The sequence below is a fragment of the Varroa destructor genome, unplaced genomic scaffold (assembly GCF_002443255.2).
Source record: "Varroa destructor unplaced genomic scaffold, Vdes_3.0 BEIS01000003.1, whole genome shotgun sequence".
Classification (NCBI taxonomy): domain Eukaryota; kingdom Metazoa; phylum Arthropoda; class Arachnida; order Mesostigmata; family Varroidae; genus Varroa; species Varroa destructor.
The window spans coordinates 22,305,185-22,326,499 of NW_019211456.1; the positions used below are offsets into that span (position 1 = coordinate 22,305,185).

At 42.6% G+C, this 21,315-nt stretch overlaps 1 protein-coding gene across 2 annotated transcripts in view; it reads right to left on the minus strand.

Annotated features, from left to right (window-relative positions):
- LOC111247000 (cadherin-like and PC-esterase domain-containing protein 1) overlaps positions 1-21,315 on the minus strand; it is a 173,296-nt gene that overhangs the window by 99,627 nt on the left and 52,354 nt on the right. For both annotated transcript variants that reach the window (XM_086984964.1, XM_022797508.2), the window contains exon 2: positions 1,620-1,963. In XM_086984964.1, coding sequence (XP_086841090.1) covers positions 1,620-1,710 — 91 coding nt within the window. In that variant the 5' untranslated portion in view covers positions 1,711-1,963. The remainder of the gene's footprint in view (positions 1-1,619; positions 1,964-21,315) is intronic.

The window sequence follows — 21,315 nt, forward strand, 5'->3', positions numbered from 1 at the left end:
TAATTATAAATGTAGATAGTATTTATCGCTTATCGCTGTGGTGAATTTCGACCGAATGAATTTAAAGTGCTATCACCCCATTAGCTGATAGTAAATATCTATCTTAGAAGAAAGAACTGAAGCAGTTCCACACGACGAAACGCGTCAGCCACGGTAAGGCTAATATTGAGAACTGGCTCAACATTTACACATGAAAACGGTTTGCTTCGATACGTCAACGATGTAGATACGAATTACTTTACGATATATGTAAAATTTTGCGATTTTTATACCCAAGGCCAGTTTTACATTGGGCCTACATTGCTCACTGCGAATATCTCTAAAATGTATCACATCAGTTATTAAATCGACAAAAACTGTTGAGCTAGAACAAATCCTGTTCCTTAGCTTTCTGCCTATTGACTCTATCTTCGACAGACGTTAAAAGCCAAATCTACAGTGGTATAATACCTAATATTACTTACGAAGTAAAATTTTCGTACACTTTCAAACGGTATCGTCTTTTTACTTGAGAGTTTGGTCTGGCTGGCCCTGTTTATCACGAAGAAACCAAAGACTTGCTCGTTATTAAAAAATTTGAAATCATTTTTTATTCTGCCTTTTTGAGAGCCTACGTCTTATACCTGACCGCGAAACTGCGCTTTTTTTTATTACTCAATCCAGTTGAGTTTACACAACTGCTGCTGTCTAGCAGCGTAATCGGATCCGTTCATGCACGTAGGTACATGCAATCGTGTACGCTGGAGAACTCTCGAGAGACTAGAAATCTATTGTATTATAACTCCATTTAGCCTCCATCGCAGTTGGGTTCTACACATTCCCGTAATCTCTCAAATGCCAAACTAAGAACAATACATTTGATCGAGTCGCTTGACAATACAGCCATACATGCTTAACAACGCCGAAGCTAGAAGTACTGCACAATTAATGAATACGAAATTATTTTTTGTGGCTTTATTACCCCGGAAACACTATGTTGCATTGTAAATATATTTATTTTTTAGCTAGTCAAATTCATGCTACAACGGCATACAGAAAGTAACACCTCCTAGGCATTAAATTTACGTCAAAGCTATACATACCTAGAATCAAAGCCCTTTTTCATTGAGGCGTCGTTTGAAAGAATCACAGCGCTCGTATCTATATTAGCAGCTTCGCTTGTGAGTAGCGATCAAATGTTCCAGTGCTTGTTGTGTGAGAGGTTTAAAGTTATGTCTCCGTTGGGAAGATCAATCATCCTTCGCATTGGCAATATCGCTTTACCTAAACGTTACTCATCGTATCTATGGCAGGAACGACAAGGTGGCATTGGTTTAAACCTAGCTAAAGACGTACTTTTACCCTCTAGTGAAAAAAATAATGAGTATGTTAATCTTTTCTCCTGCTAGCGTTCTTTAAATTACTCGTATTGAATTTATTTATCAATTCTACAAATTACTAGCTCTATAGATCTTCGAAGCAATGCAAAGCCGAAGCAACAGCTGAAAGGGGTCAGTAATATAAAAGCATTTGTAGTTATATAACATCTGTTAGGAAGGATAATTTTTCGTTCTTCCTTTGTACCGTATGTGTAAAAATATTCACGGCCTACTCCCCCACATGATTACTCGCTAACTTACCGGTAATGATCGGGGATGGCGCGTGCGTAGCGGTGAAGCGCCAATTGACATAAAGAAAAAAGGAAGCACAGGTCATCAGTGAAACGAGCATGAGGTCGCGGTAGCGGGCGGCCAGCGCGCCCACCGAGCCAAAGTTTCGAGGCGCGCCGCCCCCGCCGCCGCCCCCCGCCCCCGTCGGCTTTGACAAACCTCCGGAACAATCTCCGTTTCCGATGACAGATGTAGCGGTTGGTTTACTACTGCTGCTGCTGTTAGTGCTGCTACAGGTGAGTGGGCCCCCCGAGATGGCACGGGGTCCCGCACTCGGCAGGCCCAGCACGAAGCCACCGACGACTCCGTCGCCCCTGCAGAGAGAAAGGGAATGAATCAATAGTGAAAAATGCAAAATGTATGACTTGTCATTTGTTCATCTGTAGCAATCGTATTAACTTTCCGTCATGGGTGTGCGCGCGCGCGCGTTGAAAGGAACACCGGAGGGCTAGCGATTGTCTTTCAGGTGGACAAGTAACAAGGCAAAGTGCAAAAAATAACGGTTAAAACGTTTCTCTGCAGAAATTTGGCGGCCGGTTCTTAACATTGTACGATTATTATGATGCTACTAAGCAGCCCGTTTAATCAAGTCTGAGCAAAGTGAACGTGTTTGAATATTGGTGGACTTTGGATAGAGCAAATTGGAAGAAAAGCATTGATTTCACCTGACATTTTTCGATACGTCTATTCACGCATCATTTTGAGGTCCCACCAGTGATCGCTTCTCGAGTTATTTAGAGCCATGGGTATAATAAAAGGTATTTTAACAGATAATTTCTCTGGAGTACGTTTGATTGCATCATCTTAACTGTGCTTCTAGCAAGCTGTTCGCTTATGTAGTATAATGCGCTTTTCCTCAGCCGGCGTTCAAATTTGTAGCTCATTACACTTTTCTAGCATGGTGTAAAAGGCCAAAACCCGACCAGCCGCCCAGTTGATCTTCTCGGGGGCAGCCTCGTCTCTTCACCAAACATTAACCTTACTAAAAATGGTCTAAGCCAATTTTTCACTATCATTTTAAGCATATCGATCAACGGCGCTTTCTACTATCATTGCTACCTAATAAACACACATAAATAGAGTACAGAGTAACTATCATCGATTCTTTTGATTGGCTCATTGGAGCATACGCATTTCCGGGCTAACTGTTCATACTATGCCCTCCGTATTGTTCTACCCTTTGAAGGCCGCCAATACGAATTTGCCGCTTCCTGTTCCGTTTGCATCGCAAATAAGAAATAAATACTACGATACAATCGGATATATAAACCGTCGAGCGAAGTTAGCCAGTGACCTACATGTGGAATAGCTATGCCGTATTCTAACTAGATCTCTCTATAAGTGCTTTGCCTTGTTTTGGGCTTCCCGTAGAGGCCTCTTTGGTAACGTTGTCTTCAAACACACTACTCTGATAGATCAGTAATAACAATAGAACTGCTAAACCAATAGAACGGCCAGCGATCGATGCTTAGATGACAATAGAAACGACAACCGGTAGAAGACGTGTGGCGTCTCACCTACATAGAAGAAAGCCTCATCTGAGTAATGCTGACCCCTTGCGTGTACATTCGTAGATGGCGTACATTTGAAATACAGTAGATTATGTCTTAGTGAATGTTTATTACATATTGTTAACGAACCGAACAGAAGCTAGTTCATTATATTGATAGATCATTTTTAGCGAAACGAGAAGGGTCTGACAACGTAAAAAGAAAGGATTTCTATACTGGGCGAATACAAATCGCAATGTTAAGCGCGAATTAGCTTGTTTTTTTGTTTATTCCATTAGCTAAAAGCATCTTTTAGCCCTGCTTCGCCTGTGCCGAATTGCACTTTAAGGCCACCGATCGGTTTCTAATTTTCACACTGCTCGATCTCAGGCAATGGCTTAAAAACAACATCTTCTGGATAGACAGTTCGAGAAAGCACGTTGGATCAACGATATTTTAAGCTGCTATATTACTTTATGCGGCGACACTTTTTTTTTTCCGTTTATAACGAATGATTCAATGGTACACCTCGATGTGACCCAACACTGACGGACGAAACGGGACTGAAAGCTGTTGGAAGTTAATTTGATAAACGAACGACAAACTTTGAGGCTACGACCCTCACCACCTCGAACAATGGGTTAATAATACGGGTAATTTTAATAACTAAACGTACTAGATCATTTTCTTGTACCGAGAGAACTATGCTAGACAGTAGGACATGTCTGTGGGCTAACATAAAGCGAGCATTATGAAACAAAGCAAAGGACCAGAAGCAGCGCGTTTTTATCGTTCGCGTATCAGATGTGTATACTATATGTAGTAATAAAATTTCGAGAGTTACACTACATTATCTCGGCCAATAGTTCGTGGTAACTTTTTGCTGCGAACTATGTTTCAGTAGAAATAATGTCAGTGGTCGTCACACAGGCATGAAATGCTAAAATCAAACGTAATGATATAGATCGTAACATTATATTGAGTTCTCGTTGACGTTTCGAGCTACTTTGCCGCCTAGCGATAAAGCGGTGGCGCTAAGCACGAGGTATTTATAAGGCTAAATGCCAGGATACAATCATATGACAGGTAGCCAACCACACTAAAGATAACGTGTATATATATATATATAGATACAAATATTTTCTTTGATTTATTCGGTTGATAAGAGAGCTTGTCCCAGACTCGTCTGACTGAATGTGTCACGTCGAATTCAAGCAGAGCCGAAAAGTGTCTCTTATTTAGAATGGAAAAAACATACGACGCACAACTATTTCCTCCAGTTCATGCATATATCTATGTTGCATTTCTATAATTCGGCTTTGTTCATACAGTCTGGACTTCATTTGAAAAGAAGTGACGGCACCTCATTATTGTTTGACTTTACCTAGTAGCCTTTCTTATTTTACTGTGATCTACTCGGCCACATGTACATCGTTATAGCTGTTGTTTTGGCGATGGCCGCTTCAAGACCACCCGTGGCTTTCACCCTATCGCCGAAGCGGCCGACGCGGAGCAGTGGCCTTCTGTTAGTTAGAGCAAACTAGGGCTGGGTCCAATCGATTGACGAGTAATGATAATCATTAGAACGAGACGCTTTGCGACCGTTTTAATAATACCCGTAACGTTGATGGCAGCGGCGGGAGCAACAGTAACCACTGGTACAGCGCCTGCCAGCGGCGGCGACAGTAGGAGACAAGAGGGTTTTCCGATGAAAGCAATAAGCGGTACGACCGCACGCACTCGACGACAACAACAGACTGCCTGACAAGTCACGCACCCAACAGATCAGCTCATATTCTCAACCGTCGACCGCGTTTCGATATTCGACTGAGAGTAGCTCCGACCTAACGACGTGGCCCAAAAAAATCGCAGCATGATGATACATTGCGGCGCATGGTCAATGACCACTAGCATGCCCCTGCTAGTGCTGCCTGACCGTGCAACCCAAGACGACGAGTAACCCTAAACCCATCGGATCTCACAGGTAATTGTGGGATCGAGTATTGCTTCTAAAAATGCATACATTCAGTAGTTTGCTATGTAGTAATGAAATGGTGGTGCGCTAGAGTAGTCCACCGACAAAACTCTGTTATTGTACCTATGTCTCACGCATATCTCGCCTTGTTGGCAGTACTTGTAATTTTGCCAATTAAGAACGTCTGGTTTCGTAAAGGTGTTGTTATTCAAGCACCATGCGACGCGTACGTTCTCGAGTATGAAAGGTAACAGAAGCACGCTCGATTATTTTCTTCAACATTAGGTTTTTTCGCCCCAATTTTTTACCTTGATATTAATGACATCAGTTAAAATTAATAATTAAATTGATTAATAGCTAGGGATGTAACATTGGACGACATGAGCCATTCGTTTACTGTCAGATGGATACTTTTTTTGTTAGCCGTATTTAAGAATTCCAATGTCTAATATTAGGGGCTATTTAATTGTACTCATTTCTTATAGTTACTGCCCGATGCACAACTTCATCAAGCGTTAGTAAAAGTTAAAGCGCTAGATAATGGCTTGTAATGTATTTGCGCAAGTGGAGTCTACCTCTTGAGCCGACTTTTTCTGCGTTCTTACGCTGTTGTGACATCTGCTGCCGACAGTGGCAGTTGAGAATAACTGACCATCGTATTTTTCCCCGCTGACCTGTGTCTAAAAGTTCGGAAGTCCGTCCGTTAATTAGCTAGTTACTTAACCAGTTAGCGGACCCCTGGATGGGTCATTCTTATGGGAAGATATTAAAACAGCAACAAATGGAATATGAACTGGTTAAAATTCATGCTAATGGTAATAAAGCCTACTGCCGTTATTACTGTTATGGAAACCATTAAGTGTGGGTATTTGCTACTGCCACGAGCTCCACTGCCCCTCGTCAAAGTGCCACTCATGTATTTCTACGAATAAACCCATTACGGTCATAAATGTTAGTGCAAAAAGATGCCAAGAAAGGCACTATCATAGCTTTTCTCGATTTCCATGTTTCTATGCAGGTCATGAGGTCGTAATCGATATCCTTATTCTTCCGTCAATTTTACCATGATTGTGTTTACTTTAGATACATGTGTAGTGATAAAATTCGCTTATAGATCTATTATCTTCCTAGATTGTAGTTGTCCGGAAAAATTGCTACGGACCAGCAGCATTGCTGCTGGTGCTGCGTAAGCTTTAAGCAAGAGTCGCTTGTATAGAATAGGTATATTGAATCAATCATTGCTTCTTTTTTCATAACTATCCAAACCATTTACGCGTACTTACGTCTTAAAGCAAGCAGTGGCCATTAAAGGAAACGTTGTCTTCAATTTCGTTCCCAATCTCACCTAACCAACACCACACGTCTATGTACATCTTAGTCTAATCTGCGGACGCGCTTTCGTCAGTAGAGTTCCTAGATTGTAGTTGTCTGGAAAAGTTGTCACAGATCGCCGGAGCTTACGCGGCACGAGCAGCATTGCGTATATGCAATACGTATATTTAATCAAATCTTAACTAGACGAAATTCACGAGAGTTCTGTCACTAGGTCAATTAGAATAACACAGAAGGCCAGACGAAACGAGAAATAAACCGGCAAATATGTAGATAGATAAATGGATTGACGTGCGGGTCGACCCCTCAAGACACTGCTGTTCATCGGGAGCACGGGCGTCCAGGCGCGTCGGAGTGCTAGGATTCCAACGGCTCTGAACTGTCCCGAGCGAACTCATTCAATTTCGTATTTTGGCTAGATACACACGACATAATGACATGATTAGATCCTAGTCCAGATGTCACTCTTGCGGCTGATCAAACGTGTAGTCCAGGCCAATCTCTGTCGCATTCATTGCCCGTCGGATCTCAGCGATAACTTTCTCTTGTCTCGAAACTTTTTCTTGGTAGCGACAATACAAATCTAGCAAAATTCGTGCGCTCGTTTAATATCCATTGGTATTTAATGTCGACGAGTTCACGATAACAAGATAGTTTGTATTATACAATGTTCGTACACAGGTGCAGCTTCTAAAACTGACAGCTTTAGTGGTATTCCCATCCTAGCAAGGTGTCTCAGGCTATGCGAAATATAAAGTTGAACGTTTTAACTAACGACGCAGCATGGATGCTACGGGACCTGCTAATGTGAGTGTTAAAATTCAGCAGTAGTCAGACAGAATCGGTAGACAGAGATATCTGGAGGGCCCGCGAACTGGAACTTATGTGTGTGTGTGTGTGTGTGTGTACTCGTTTTCGTCCATCGAGTTCTAGCCTGGCACATAGAGTTCGGCAGCGTATCAACCAGCCACCAGTCCTCGAAAGCCAACCACTACAAGTCAGCTAAAAAGCAGTCAAATACTTGAACTATATTCTACGCGTTAGACGGAGCCTAGGACTGTTCTAGGACAAGTAGGCATGTGGTACAGGGTACGAAGATTACAGCTGCTCGTTGAGGGACAACGATGCTGGCAAACCGATAGCAAGTTGGACGAAATGTTAACGTAACAGAGGAATAAGCCTTGCGAAGCAATATCTACGGGTTGATTCGTTTTCAGTTGTACTTGAAATGGCGAAGGCTGATCCGAATTTAAGAAAGGCACGCCATCGGATGTCAACGGATCACGATCCGCGCTCGGGCCCTTGATTGGAATCGGAGTCATCTTAACAATAACAAGCGCAGTTAGAATCAGTCGTTGACGATTATTGGTTTCTACGATTGACCATTGTGATGGATATAATGAACCAATGGTATTGTTGTTTAAATGAATAGCAACTGTATCACCTCTGAAAACCTAGCGTTTACTCGAATTTATAATTCAATATCGGGTATCGTCGGTGCGTTGTTCTGCACTATAAAAGTAAGCAGATACTAAAACCCCATTACACTGAAATGTCACATGTCATCATCATCATAGTTGCAGGTGACTATTTCTACATTTACGGATTGTAGACCAGAGACATTTACTAGTTTTGCTGATTGTGTACGACCACCCCCGCCCCCCGCCCCCCCCGTCAGGAAAACAGAACAGACGACAATTGACGAACACTACACATATATTATAAAAACGGTGCCAGCTATCAAGTCACGCGTAGGTCAAACGTACACGCCGACTGTCTTGGTTAATACTGTTTGAGTGTTAGGGAAGGAACTGTTATGTGGAGCACCATACAACAGCCTTATGACGCATTGTCCAAGTTGATGCTGAAATGTTTGAGTGGAACTTCACTCTATGAATGAAAAGCTTCAAGAAAACTCTCTAAACACGTAAGGTTATAAAGACTATTTTGTTCCAGGTGTAAGTTAGCCTTATGGCCTTAATCAATTTTGAGAGGCAGTGAACGATCCGCTGAACGAAGAAATGGGCGGGAGCTGTTAGGAATCACAAAAGAGAAGACGTGAGTGTTCGAGCTATCATTAAATCTTTATCAAGATACTCACTAAGGAGTGGTATTTAATAGTGAGTAGGTTGAAATTAGTCTTTTGTTTCTCAGCTACAGATTTGTAGGAACTATGTCAACAGAATTGATCAACGACGTGCCGTAAGCCGATGCTCGACCCTGCCGCAATCCACCATTAATTACAAAATAATAACTTAAATCGATTTTAGTTAATTAACGCTGAATTGATTTACATCATTATCATCAATCGTTATTATATTAAGTATTTTCTGAAAATGAAAAGAGGCAGTAGCCAGGTTTATTTATAGACAATACGGCTATATGTATCTATCTTCTTGGTGTGGTTACGGTCAATTGTAGCGCGCGGCCACGGACGAAAACTCTCAAACACGTCATGCATGAAACAGAGCAGGTAGAGTAGATCGGAAGAGAGCTTTGGCCTGATCCACAGAAATTAAATGTTCCGCTCTATAGCAAGGTCGCCGTTCGTGTGGGTGAATCCGAAGAGTGTTTGCAATTGTCGAACGTTTAACGATGATATTACATGTACAAGCATCTTGTTTTCACTTTATGTCCTGGTTATCCATGGGCAAGGTAGACGGTCTGTTTAGGTATAACAGAAAGCAATGTGCGGGAAAATTCCACTCAACAAATCTCTTACATGTCCAACGATTCGTGGTTTACTTGTCTTCCTCAAATGTGTATGCCGCTCCGATCATAATGAATACTACGAGTATGTGTATGGTTTCTTCACGACCAATTTCGTTGAAGATAGTTACAGTTTATCTGGATATCTCATTAGCGAACGAGACGCTTTTGTCAACTTCATACGTCATTATTGTTAATCCTATTTTACAATGTGATGTTAAGTATGTCACGGTTGTATCGAACCATGCCAGACAAACAGTGCTGTTTTAAAAAAAAAAACAGCAAACTGTGAAATAAAACAGTTTCACATTTGCATGAAGTTTGATAAAAGAACCTTATAAAAACCTGACACTATCATCAGGATAGGAAGTACTCTATCAAAACCTATTGGTTCAATTTAAACTAAGCTAATTTTCTTCGCCGATCTAAGATGCCCATCGTTTAATTACCCATGCCCCAATTAATATACATAATTTCAACATGATTCGCTATACGACAGTTTAATTTATACGTTGTTAAACTACTCCTGAAGCGAGCTGCAGTGAAAGCAATATCGGTTGCTAAGCCTGATCTAGCCTCGAATCATTAGACCTCGTTTTTCTAAACGATTGCAAGACGTGGGACGCCTATTGGCATTTCAGAAACGTGGGAAAACTCAAGCAAATATTTGCTATTGACTTCCTTTACGATGTAACGGACAGGGACATTGTTCAATATAGTCTACACTACGATATGTAAGGTAGGAAAATGGCGAATGTTTTAGCCTTTTCCTGTCGGAACCATTTCAAGCCGTTGAATTACTGTGTGAGCAAGAAAGTTTCAAGACTGTTTCACGTTTAAGAACAAACGGTCACAGAAATAGGTACATACATTTTTTATTTTTATCTAAGTATTTAGTTCCGCTTTTTTTTCGGCCGAGCTTCGGCGTGGAGCGGCTCGCCATTTTCGGCTCTAGGAACCCTTTGCCCACTATCACGGAAGCTGCGGAGGGCACTCGTTCAGTTTCCTGTTTATATAGGTTGTGTATGATTGTCGTGCTGTTACGCGTTAGCTTCTAGGACAATATGAATTTCTATAAACGCAAAAATTATCTGTCTAATCACAGTAATGTGATATAAACTTAAGTCAATTATCGCTAGATAGTTTTTTGATTATAAAATAGCAAAACCATCGTTGATGTAATCACGAGAATGGTTGTTTGATGTGGCTCACTACGTAATCTTCAGCTTAAAGACAAAGCGTCCTGTTTTGTTGTCTATTGCTGAACACTACAGCAGTTACGCGTTCCTACTTTTTAGTATAATCTCTAGTCCTATCCTGATGTTGCTATGCGCGAGTATCAGAGGATGGCAATTAAATGATTATCCCGTATAACTCTACTTTGTCTATTAATGTGTGTGTATATGTTGGTGTCTAGAACTCCGAACTTTGCGACGGTTCAGCTCGACCGTGGTACACTGTGTACAACTGAACTACTGCTTTACGTAACAACTCAAGGGAACTTTTTCTGATACGCTTTTTATGCCAAGACCCAGACAAAATTTAGCATACATGTGTAAGTATCACAATTTCCTTAGAATGAACACTTGGGGAATGCAAAAGTTACATATCAATTGTATGGTGGATAATAGTATTATTTCTACGAATATACGCTGATATTGGCAAAACGATTGGTTTCTGTAATTGAGACATCATAGTATCGACAGGAGGAGATCCTATTGTTTACAAATATGTCGACGCGCCTCGCTAATAATCCGTGATTACCGCATGGTCGGACCTCTCAATCTAAATTTTCACAGACCCGTTAAACCTAACCTAATACTACATTGTCTGTATTCTATGAAAAAAAAAAAACAGAATACGCACGTTACGTGCATTCGCTACGGCTCAGACCTGTTTTTAACCTATATTATTTACTATTTTAATGATGAACCCAATGCGTATAGGAGACGCAAGATCGTTCAACAGTGAAGAACGAGTTTTGTAGTAGAGCTCAGGAGAACTGATACTGGATAATTAGAGTGGGTATTGTTTGACCAAATTGATGCAAAAGAATAACCTAGCTCGATACAAATGCTGCTGCTTTTCTGCTATTTTTAAAAAAAAGACGCGCACGTGTCAGTATGATATACAGTAAGTCGTCCGCTCGTATTCACACGCAGGTGCTCTGCCTCAATCACATGGACTCGATGAGTGTATGTTTGCGTCCGTAATCTCTAGCAACGCGTATCAAGCTTTCCAAATGGCTGCATGCCTTTTTTTAAAATTGCGCCATTTTTGCTTTATTCCTTTTACTTGTTCGTCAGCAGAGTACCGAATGTAGTGAGAAAATACCACAATATACGCACATACAGAGCGTTGGAACTTTTGCATAAACGAATCGATCCAATGGTCACTCCGTGCTATTCAATTCCCCGATCCTTTGTGGCTACCCGGGGGCTTCACGACGATATGACTGCTTTTGTCGCCACTTCGTTTGTCCGTACCTCTGCTTCATAAGCGTCCGTTTGAAGAGGCCTGACGGTTAACGGCGCGTCAGCGATGTGTATGGTTACACTGAAGAACACTTCAGTCCAAGTTTAGAGGCGTACGGAAGTAGATTTCATATATATCGCGTTGGCTGTATGGTGGAAGAAACTAGCTGGGAGATGAGGGTCACGGGGATAGCAGGACGTAGTGAGAAGATGCTTGACCTTCGTTCAAATCACTGCCGGTCACGCACGTAGAAACGGCCTTAGCCAACGCTGCCTTGTCCGCCTCCTAAATTTCCCGTGCTCTCTCGTACACACACGAACAGTCAATGAAGGCAAAAGTTACCTCAGGCAGGTCCAACATACATACATTGTCTAATAATACAAATTTGTAGCAACTGACAACATATCGCACCCAAGAGAGACAGCGCGAGCTTAAACTTAGGCAAACTCACTGTTGTCGTTGTTTTCTACCGTGGAAAGCTGTTTCGACCAAAAACTGTTTTCAGTACACAAGAAAATCGATGCCGATAGTAGTTCGCACTTAGTCTTACTATGTGATTGATTATATCTGTATAGAGCGCCTTTAGATCACGATTTACTTGGTTTTTATGATAAACATATAAAATTGGAATAGCTTACAAAATACATTTTGTTGCGCGATTTGTATAGCCACTGATCGATGATATGCCCTTTAACAGAGCAGTATATACACACTAGCATCGTAACAGTGTCCTTGCGCGAACGTATACGTAAATCATAAAATATAGATCCGGGCATTCTATGCAAACGGAAAAGTAAACGACACAAATATATGATGACGAAATGGATGAAATGAAGTGCTAAGGAGCAAAGGCGATGACCTAAGTTTGCCAACGGCTTTTTTTCCTCGACTTTAACCAAGCAGTGCCCATACTCTTTTTTTTTTGCAGTTATTTAAGAATTATTTATAAACGCAATTAGTCACTAGCTAATACAATCCACTCCACATAAGTATTGGGGATAGCCCGTTTGTCGCTATTCGGATGAAGTCCGGCAGAACAACGGACGCCAGCGTACCGCCAGCAACGAAGTCGAACCGAACATCTAAAAGGCAGCACGTACAAACAAAAAATCTATATTTCAGCTACTTATCGTTCTCTTCACGGAAAGAGGAAGAGGTTACCTTTTCTCTTCAAAACGAGTCCTGAAGGGTCTTAGCTGCTGATTACCTTAAAAGACTTCCGTTGATAGGAAATCGAAGAATTTGGATTGTTTTAGTCTGACTCAGAGGAGTACTGACCGGCGAAGTCAAACAGTTCAGACAGAACTCACAATGCACCTTTAACATTTATTGAAAATGGCGCTATAAAGTCGTATTTAGCATGAGCCGCTGTATACAACTGGCATCGCCCTACCAGAAACTGGTACATACGATGTTTAAGGGTTACGTCTTCCGCTCGTTCATGCGGTGCCCACCGAGACGATTCTTGTTTCCTTGCTAAATGTTCTCTTACGGCTGTGGGGATGAGGGTAGCCTTCTAAGAAAGCGGAGTAGTGGGTTGCTTGTCCTTACGTTATGCTTGCGCTCCGGCTGGCAGCAGCCTTTTTGTAAGGACTGGTGATGACAGTTACCGGGATAAAAACATAAGTAGCAGATTTCTGCTTTTTGTTTGGTAATGCTTGTTGTGATAATACTTGTTAGATGTTTATTAAATATTTTTAATCAAATGCGTGGTGAAACAAGTGCTTTGCCATTTGACAACATCTCAGAATATGTGTTCTCTGTTGCTAGTTTTTGTATTTTTAAAGGCGCATCATCGCAAGCGCAAACAATACGATAAGCCAATCTTGCATAAATCGCTGCAATAAAAAAGAATCTCCCGAGTACGGAATTCCCTGTACAATTTACAAATCTATTGATGTGTAGTTTTTCTTTTAAAATGAGGAAAGGGTGACAAAACTTGGAAACCCACTAAAGGTGCAAGTGTATATATATGAGAATATAAAAGATGCAAGAGAATAGAAGCTTATGTACGATCAATGATGGTCATGGGCTGAGACCCTAAAAAAATCTACATGTTTCCAGTTTTACATCCCACACCACCGTTCCATCGGATGGATGATGTGAGATCCTGTCGGGCTGTTAAAAGTATGACAAAAAAAAACGCGAAAATGCTTCCGATGGCAAACCGAAGAAATACATGTCGAAAACGTATGACCGTTACATTGAATGCGCACCTCGTAGTACCTGGCAGCGGTGGCCTTATCATTTCAAGAGCCGGCCCTAATAAGGCACTTTTGGCCGAGAACCGGCCAGAGGAAATTCTTCAAGGCTATGTGATACAAACGTGGCCCTTTGAGGTTCGATAAGATCCAACTGGATTACATCACGCGCGAGCTCTAGATTAATTGATATATGATGCAGCAAAATACAACTATTTAAGGACATTTTTGCTTTCTAAGGCAATGCAGTTGCTATATCAACTTTCTATATTTTGCAATTGAGTTAGTCATGCCTTACGCCGATTATAATCTCCGTATGCTTGAGAAAGTTGTCACATGACAAAGCCATTACACTAAAGCGAGGACTACAAATTCTTATGGTCTCGATAAATATTTATTATCAAATGTGTTTCACGTACTTTCGTCATATGAGCGTCTACTCTATATCAATATTATTATGTTTACATTAGTTCTGTATTCTGTACATGGTGTTGTTCTCTCTGGTCGTTTGACATTCCTTGCCTTCAATTACGTTCAATGTTGGTAAGTAAACGTAGCAGTGTACGGAAACATGAACGGCAAATGAAATGAAAGGTTCAGCGTCGTGTTCGTTCATTGCTTGATTAGTTAGGTATGAATACGCATTTGTTTGTGAGTAGGGGTCTATGTGCACGTGGTGTATCCTTTGATGTGAAAATATGGATAACAAGGGCGACGATAGGCAACAATGAGAGGCAACCAATCGAAAATAAGCACGTCCCGTATTGACGCAATAGGAAGGTAAAAGAATCCACCGCAGTAACGGCTGCGGCAGCAGCCGCGGCGCTGGTGTCAATAGCGACAGCAACAACGGGCGATTCCAGCAAAGATCTTTTCGCGATAGAAACTACCGTTGCGAAACTACATCCTTCCCCCCTCCCCTTCTGGTTCCCGCCGTCCTGGTCTTCCATAATCTTTTCTCTCCCTGTCTCTGCTCATCGGCAGGGCACGTCTGCTATACGCAACATGTACCAGACGTTGCAGTTGCTCTGAACGTTGATTCTACCAATACCGTACGGTTGAATGCTGAACTACTTCATGGAAATAGCGGACAGATCGAGGAAGAATTGGCTGACTGTATGGCGGAAGTGAACCGCTGCAAGGAACGCCCACCACCAAACGCTTCACATCGTCGAGGCGTCCTTTTAAAACGCGTTCCGTTCCTTCGTTGAACGAGTGGAGTGGATGTATGGCGCACCAAGTTTCGTTCTTCTACCAACGTGAATACACCAACGCACAGGGCTGCTGTCGGACTCTTCTGCCGCTGCCCAGGCAGGACAGGATCCCGCGTGTCCCATGTGCCTTACCATCTCTCTCTATTTCTCCGTCGCTGTTTCGCCCCCACGAATTCGTTGTCTGTTCTTCTAGTACTCTTGTGTCTGTTGTGTGGCTGAATGTTCGCGTTGGGAATAACATATTTGAAGGAAGAAACGGAGGAATGGAGGGCGGTGGAGTGCAGTATTGAGAAAGCGTCCTGCTCAAAGCGCGATGGCGGTAGCAGCAGAAGACGCAATAACAACAACGACAACAACAATAACAACGGCGATATCACCCGTAACACGGAGACATACAGGGAGTCGCCAGAGGGAATGCAAACGAAGCCCATGCTGCTAGGAAAAGCAATTGCCGCAGCATGAGCTGCCGCTGTGCTTGAATACAGTCTCTCAATACCGAACAAGATCAATGTTGATGACGATGGTGAACTTAGAGGTGTACCCATATTTCTTCCAAGCAAATTACGAGAAGCTTCTTGTACTAGAGATCATTATTAACTTTAGATGGATAATGAAATATAGCAAGTGTATCCATCTATTGTTGAACTTTGGTATCCTGGCTAAACATGTTTTGCTCAAAATATGGATAAAACAGCAACGCACCTGTTTTTTTTTTATCCGATTGGTAAAAGCGCTATTCATCAACGAAATTTCTCAAAAATGTTATGTTCGTACGCTGCTAGGTTGAATGGATAGCGAAGTTGTCCTGATCGAATAAAGGTAAAAACATGTATTCAGATTTGATATGAGTACATGAAATTTTAATTAAGCCGATGTTCTTCATCGATCCGTGCGTCTACTTTTGTATATTTTTATGATACGATTTTCTTTTTTTGTAGAAGTTGATATTTTTGTAAAAGTGATGGATGTTAGATGGTTTGGTCTATTGACGCACATTCTTACTAGATTCGAATGAGCTACAATACAAAAAAAAAAAAAAGAGAAAATCCACATTACTTCCGCATGTTCAATTTTTCTGACTCACGGCTGGGCTACGTGGAACATTACGGAAATCGTTTGATGTGTTGTCATGGTTTCCGTCCTTAATCAAGTCTGGCTACACCGAGCATCAAGCTCTTTAAACAAATTGTCTATATTATCTTTCGACGCGGACGCGCAATCGATTGCGGTCACCATGGCGACCAAAGTAAGATCGATTCAACTAATTGCACTTTGATGAATCATAAGAATCATTTCTCGGTCACAGGCCATAGCAGCTATGATCCTCGATGCATGCCGTATATATACACCTGTGGCGCACGTATGTCTGGTAAGTAGAGATTGTCTCTAGAATCAGCAAAGCACGGCTTGGACTTTTGCTAACTGCATTTCCAACTGGAAGGTTATTTGCGAAACGTCTTACAAGGCGGAGAGCCAACTGCTCTCTACCACGTTTCTTGGCAAAGTCTGGGTCACCACCCCCCTGAGCTGAAACCCTGTAAAACTAGCACGTTGGCGCTCTAGAGTACTCCAACCACTCAACGGAAGCAGCGCTGGGGACATAGGGGCACAGATTGAATGGATGTCTCGTAGATTGTTACCACCGCCGTCGTTTTTATCGAGTCTCACTTCTTTGTCTTGTGTACCTGGTATATCGCCCTAGTATCCCTGTCTAGCTCTAGCAATGCGAGTACCATGTTTCGTAATATCTCGCTATGGAGCAACAATCGCCAAATACGAGTAAGGACAAGCCTCATTCTATTATTTCGCCTCGTTTATGTACCGTATGCGTGTTTCGACCTCAAGCTGTTAAATGATAACCCCGTATATATATAAATTACTTATTTTTATACTTCAGTACCCTGGTCATGTTCCAACAATGGAAAAACAAGAACCATAAGTGGTTTGTAGTCTACGTTGTGTACGCAGCAAATGACGGGTACGTCTTAGGTTCTTTAGATATTATGCATAGGATAAGCATATGTATTTAAAAAATGCGAATCGCATGGAAAAGGCCAGTGTCGATATTTGTACACATAAATGCGTCGTGATGCAATGTCCCGCTGAGGCGTTTCATAAATAAAATTTAAAATTTATCTCTCTTTCATCGTTGCAAAATACAATGAACACAATTACTTGCGGAACAATGTCTAAGGCCATCAGCTTTGCTTTAAATATATAATGGGGTTACAACTAAGATATGAAGACTACGGGGCGTTTACTTTCCCAAAGCGATACACAGAACCAGTTAAGATGCTCTTGCAATGAGGTTAAATCAAAAACATTAATCTACATCATAATAACAGAATTATTGTTACTGAATTCCGCAAACCCACAAATGCCACAACGTTTGCACGAAAACGATTTTAGTAAAGAGTACTTGATTCATTTTCTTCACATTACAGGTACGTGCTCTCATTTCTAATCTTAAAAAAAAATCTATAGTAACTAGCAAATAATGTCAACTCGAATTCGCGCACAGGTTTGTCAGGAGAATGAAGACTGCGTGTGTATCTACCTTCGGCCAAACGCAAACAAAATTTCAACTGGCATTACGACCCAATTAGCCTTAAAGCCAATTTTTCGCTGTTCGTTGTCGAGTGTGTTCCCCAACACTGCCCTTAAGTCTTCCTTTCCGCATTCTTCCATGTGCCGTACGATCTCCCTATCTTATGCTTACTCCACTGGAAGGCATCGTTTCTTTTCGGCAGACAAGCCGCAATACAAACAATTGCATGAAGGTAACGACACAGCCTATTGGACTACTTCAGCCAGGCGGCTTCCATGGTAGCTCTTTCTCGTCCGCTAACAACTATGGTTTCAATGAGTACGACGGCCCAACCCTACTAAAGGCGATAGAATAGGAAAACTGTGGAAGATGTTGTGAGCGAGATGTACCGCACAATCCGCGGGAAGTGGCTATCTCTTAGGGCTTTGGAAAGGGGAGAGGAATGAGGAGTTTGTTTGTTGGGGAACTGAGGTGTTTGCTCATTCTTGTTGTCCTCAGTGCTCGCCGGTGCTCACGCGCTTATCGTTCTCTGTTCTATTTTGTACTTGTTTTTCCCTGTTCTTCCCTTTTTCATTCACTACTGGCACCCACAGCAGCCCCATCGCCTTTACTACAAGCCATCAACAAAACCCCCCTGGCAACTTGACCCACCTGCTTCGCATATATGCTGATGGTAGCAATGGGTACTTCTATATTTTTTCTCGTCTATGCTTCGTTGCCGTATATGCGTTTTCTCCTCTGGCTTATTTACTCGCGTGATGCACGTAGCGTTTACGCGTCGTACGAAGCTGTTATTGAGGCTGTTGTGGCAATGAACCATTCAAATAACCGAAAGGCCGCTCCGTCTGCCGTGAACACAACAGTACGAGTAAGTCAGCCAACCGGCTAAGCATCAAGCCCACGTTGCAAAACGATCATCCGTAGCTTTAAGCTCTGTTATGTGGCTCTCCTTTGGTCGAGAGCCCCATTGACGGCTGCAAGGCCGAGAACCTTAGTCTTCAGAAGAAGACATTGTGGACCACAGAGCTGTAGCTAAAGCGTTAGCGACCACCGGAGCGCCAATCGCTCTATGGTAAGACACGACACGGACCTATCCGCCAGCCTGATCTGTCTGTCTAAAAGGCAGGCTTTTTGCAGACAGTAACCGTGTCGCATAGTAAGCGAAGAATTGAGTTCGATTTTCTTTAAACGGATTCAGACTTTCCTACCGACAGCAGCAGTAGCAGCGGCGGCGGCAAGAGCATCGACGAAAGAGAAAACGGAACAGGCAAGAAAGATGCGCAGGCTGACATTTGCTTCTTTGCCACTTCAGCCGGGCCTTAGTTGCTTCTTCGGTATTGGTGTAGGATTCCTCGGAGAAACGGGCCGGATCTGGGAGTCCGGCGCGAGGCTAGTATCTTGCTTCGTAATCGTTTTTTCAAAGCAGGAAAAACGGGCTAGTATCTGTGCGTCTCTAGAAGAGGCTCCTTTTTTCACAGGCAAGCATCACAACCACAACCTATTCCGCCGGTCAGGACGTAGGCGTACATAAAAAAGAGTAAAGGCGAGAACTTGAATGCAGCGAGTCTCGCAGCCGACAGCCGCAGCAAAAGAACAAGGAACGATTTTGCGGAAGTGGAGGAGGAAACCTTCGTAGAAGGAATAATAAAATATACGTCGTCCATCTATCCCAGTCACCGAACGCGACGCACAGACAAAGAAAGACAAAAAGGATATACAAGGATCTGCAGAATCGAAAATAGATAACGAAAATAGCTCTGTCCGTATAGCTACGAATTTGAGAGAGTGTGTAAGGTTTTTTTATAACAGCTATTCGTATATGTGGGCCACGAGCACTTGCCTGAAAAGTAATTTTTCACGTAGAACGTTGAGTTGTACGAATGTTTTTTCTAAATACTATAGACATTGATTGCTATAACGATTCCTCCTGTTAGTTTATATATACCGTTATACACTAATGGTATATACAAACTATACCTATATTTTTAGAATACGTTTTGTCAGTCTTCATATGCTGTGTTGACCAAATTTTAGCCTTCGGAACTGGTAGCTCTAAGAAATGCAGATCATTTAATTGAAATTCGAGTGACTATTATCGCTCCAACGACGATCCTGTTAGAATTTTGAATTGCTTTAATTTCACTGGTTTCCTATTCTCGGCGTAACTGTATTGTTGAAAGAATAGGTACATGCTATTTCTTTTCTGTATTTGTGCTGTCTGTTTTGTTGCTACGCGCATGCTTGTCTTCTTAATCTTCTAGGCATACTGCTTGTTTTATGCATCTACATCTTGGCTTCTCCAGTCGATGGTGTCCACTGATTTTGGCAAGCTTGTCTTTCGTCACATCGAGCAACGACGCAGGAGAAGTTGATAGAACCGATATCGGTGGATTCGCCACCTTTGCGTGTGTAACTATATTCTAATGCCTCTGTGGGATGCTGCGCTTTCTCTGTACGTCCGTCTGCAGGCGCAGTACGAATTCCCTTGACGGCAACGAAACGCCGGACGGGCTTCCACCAGCCTGCCCAAGTTGGTTCCCATGTTTCGTCCGTCTTTCTCTCTCTCTCTCTCTCTCTCTCTCGATGGTGGAGCAGGCGGTCACCCGCGCTGACTATCGCTGACCGCTCCCTTCTCCAATCCCTCTCAAATGCGAAGCAATTAGCACTAAATGAATAATGAATAGGCACATGAATACGGCAGTCTGGTTCGTTTGGCTTGGTGGTACTTCGCGAGGGCAGGAGACCAGCGTGGGACGATTCGTGCCGCTGTAGGCGCCGTGACGGCTTCTCCCGTCGCTGCTGCTCCTCTCCGATAGCACGATGGGCGCCGGATACTCGTTCATGAAAGCGCTGCGACAGAGCAAAGACGTGCCACTCGCGCTGGCTCGCTAGTTGTAACCATGGTCCAAGTTTCGTTTTTTGCCGGCGTCGTCGCCACTGAATGAGCGACACCCAATGATAACGAGAATGATAGAATGAGCGAGGAGCAAAAAGCGAAAATAACGCGAACCAATCGAGATGGATCAAGAAAACGTGCTTGGCGTGCTAAGCACAAGACCGTCTAGGTGAGTGTGTCTCTGTAGTGTGTACGTGTGTAAGTATGCTGTTCCCGCACTGCGTCCTATATATGTATACACAGAGCCAGGCACATACGATATATTCGTTGCCCACCGAATCGTCGCTATCCCCACTAGAGAAAAAACTGACGGTCGTCGAGGGCAACAGCAAAGGCCTGCTCGTCGAGGTGGCCACCAAGATGTAGTTCCCAGGTCGAGATATCGGTCGAATGGCTCAGACGCAATACGCACAATGGTGACGAAACGTTGCCGTTACAGCTAACTAAGTAGTCAAACGTTAGTTGGATGGATGGCACTGTTAGTGTAACAGTTTTTGTCATCTACCAGACGTGCTTGGGATCCGTTCCGCCTATCGTCACCAGACTACTTAAGCTGATGGACTAGTCGAATTCAGTAACAGCAATGAAAAAGACAAATGAACGCTAATAACAGTTACGAATCTTGAGAAATTGGCTCAAAACAATTATCCATGCCACCGGGAAACTGCAACAAAGACTGCAAGCTACTATAGACAATCCATTCTACAAAAAAAGAAGAAAAAAAAAAAACGACTATTATTCACTATTCAATCTTTTGCTCACTTCAGGAATAGTTGCAACGAGGCGCTACCAGGGTAGGCGCAGAACGGGTTACTGGCTCTGCGCT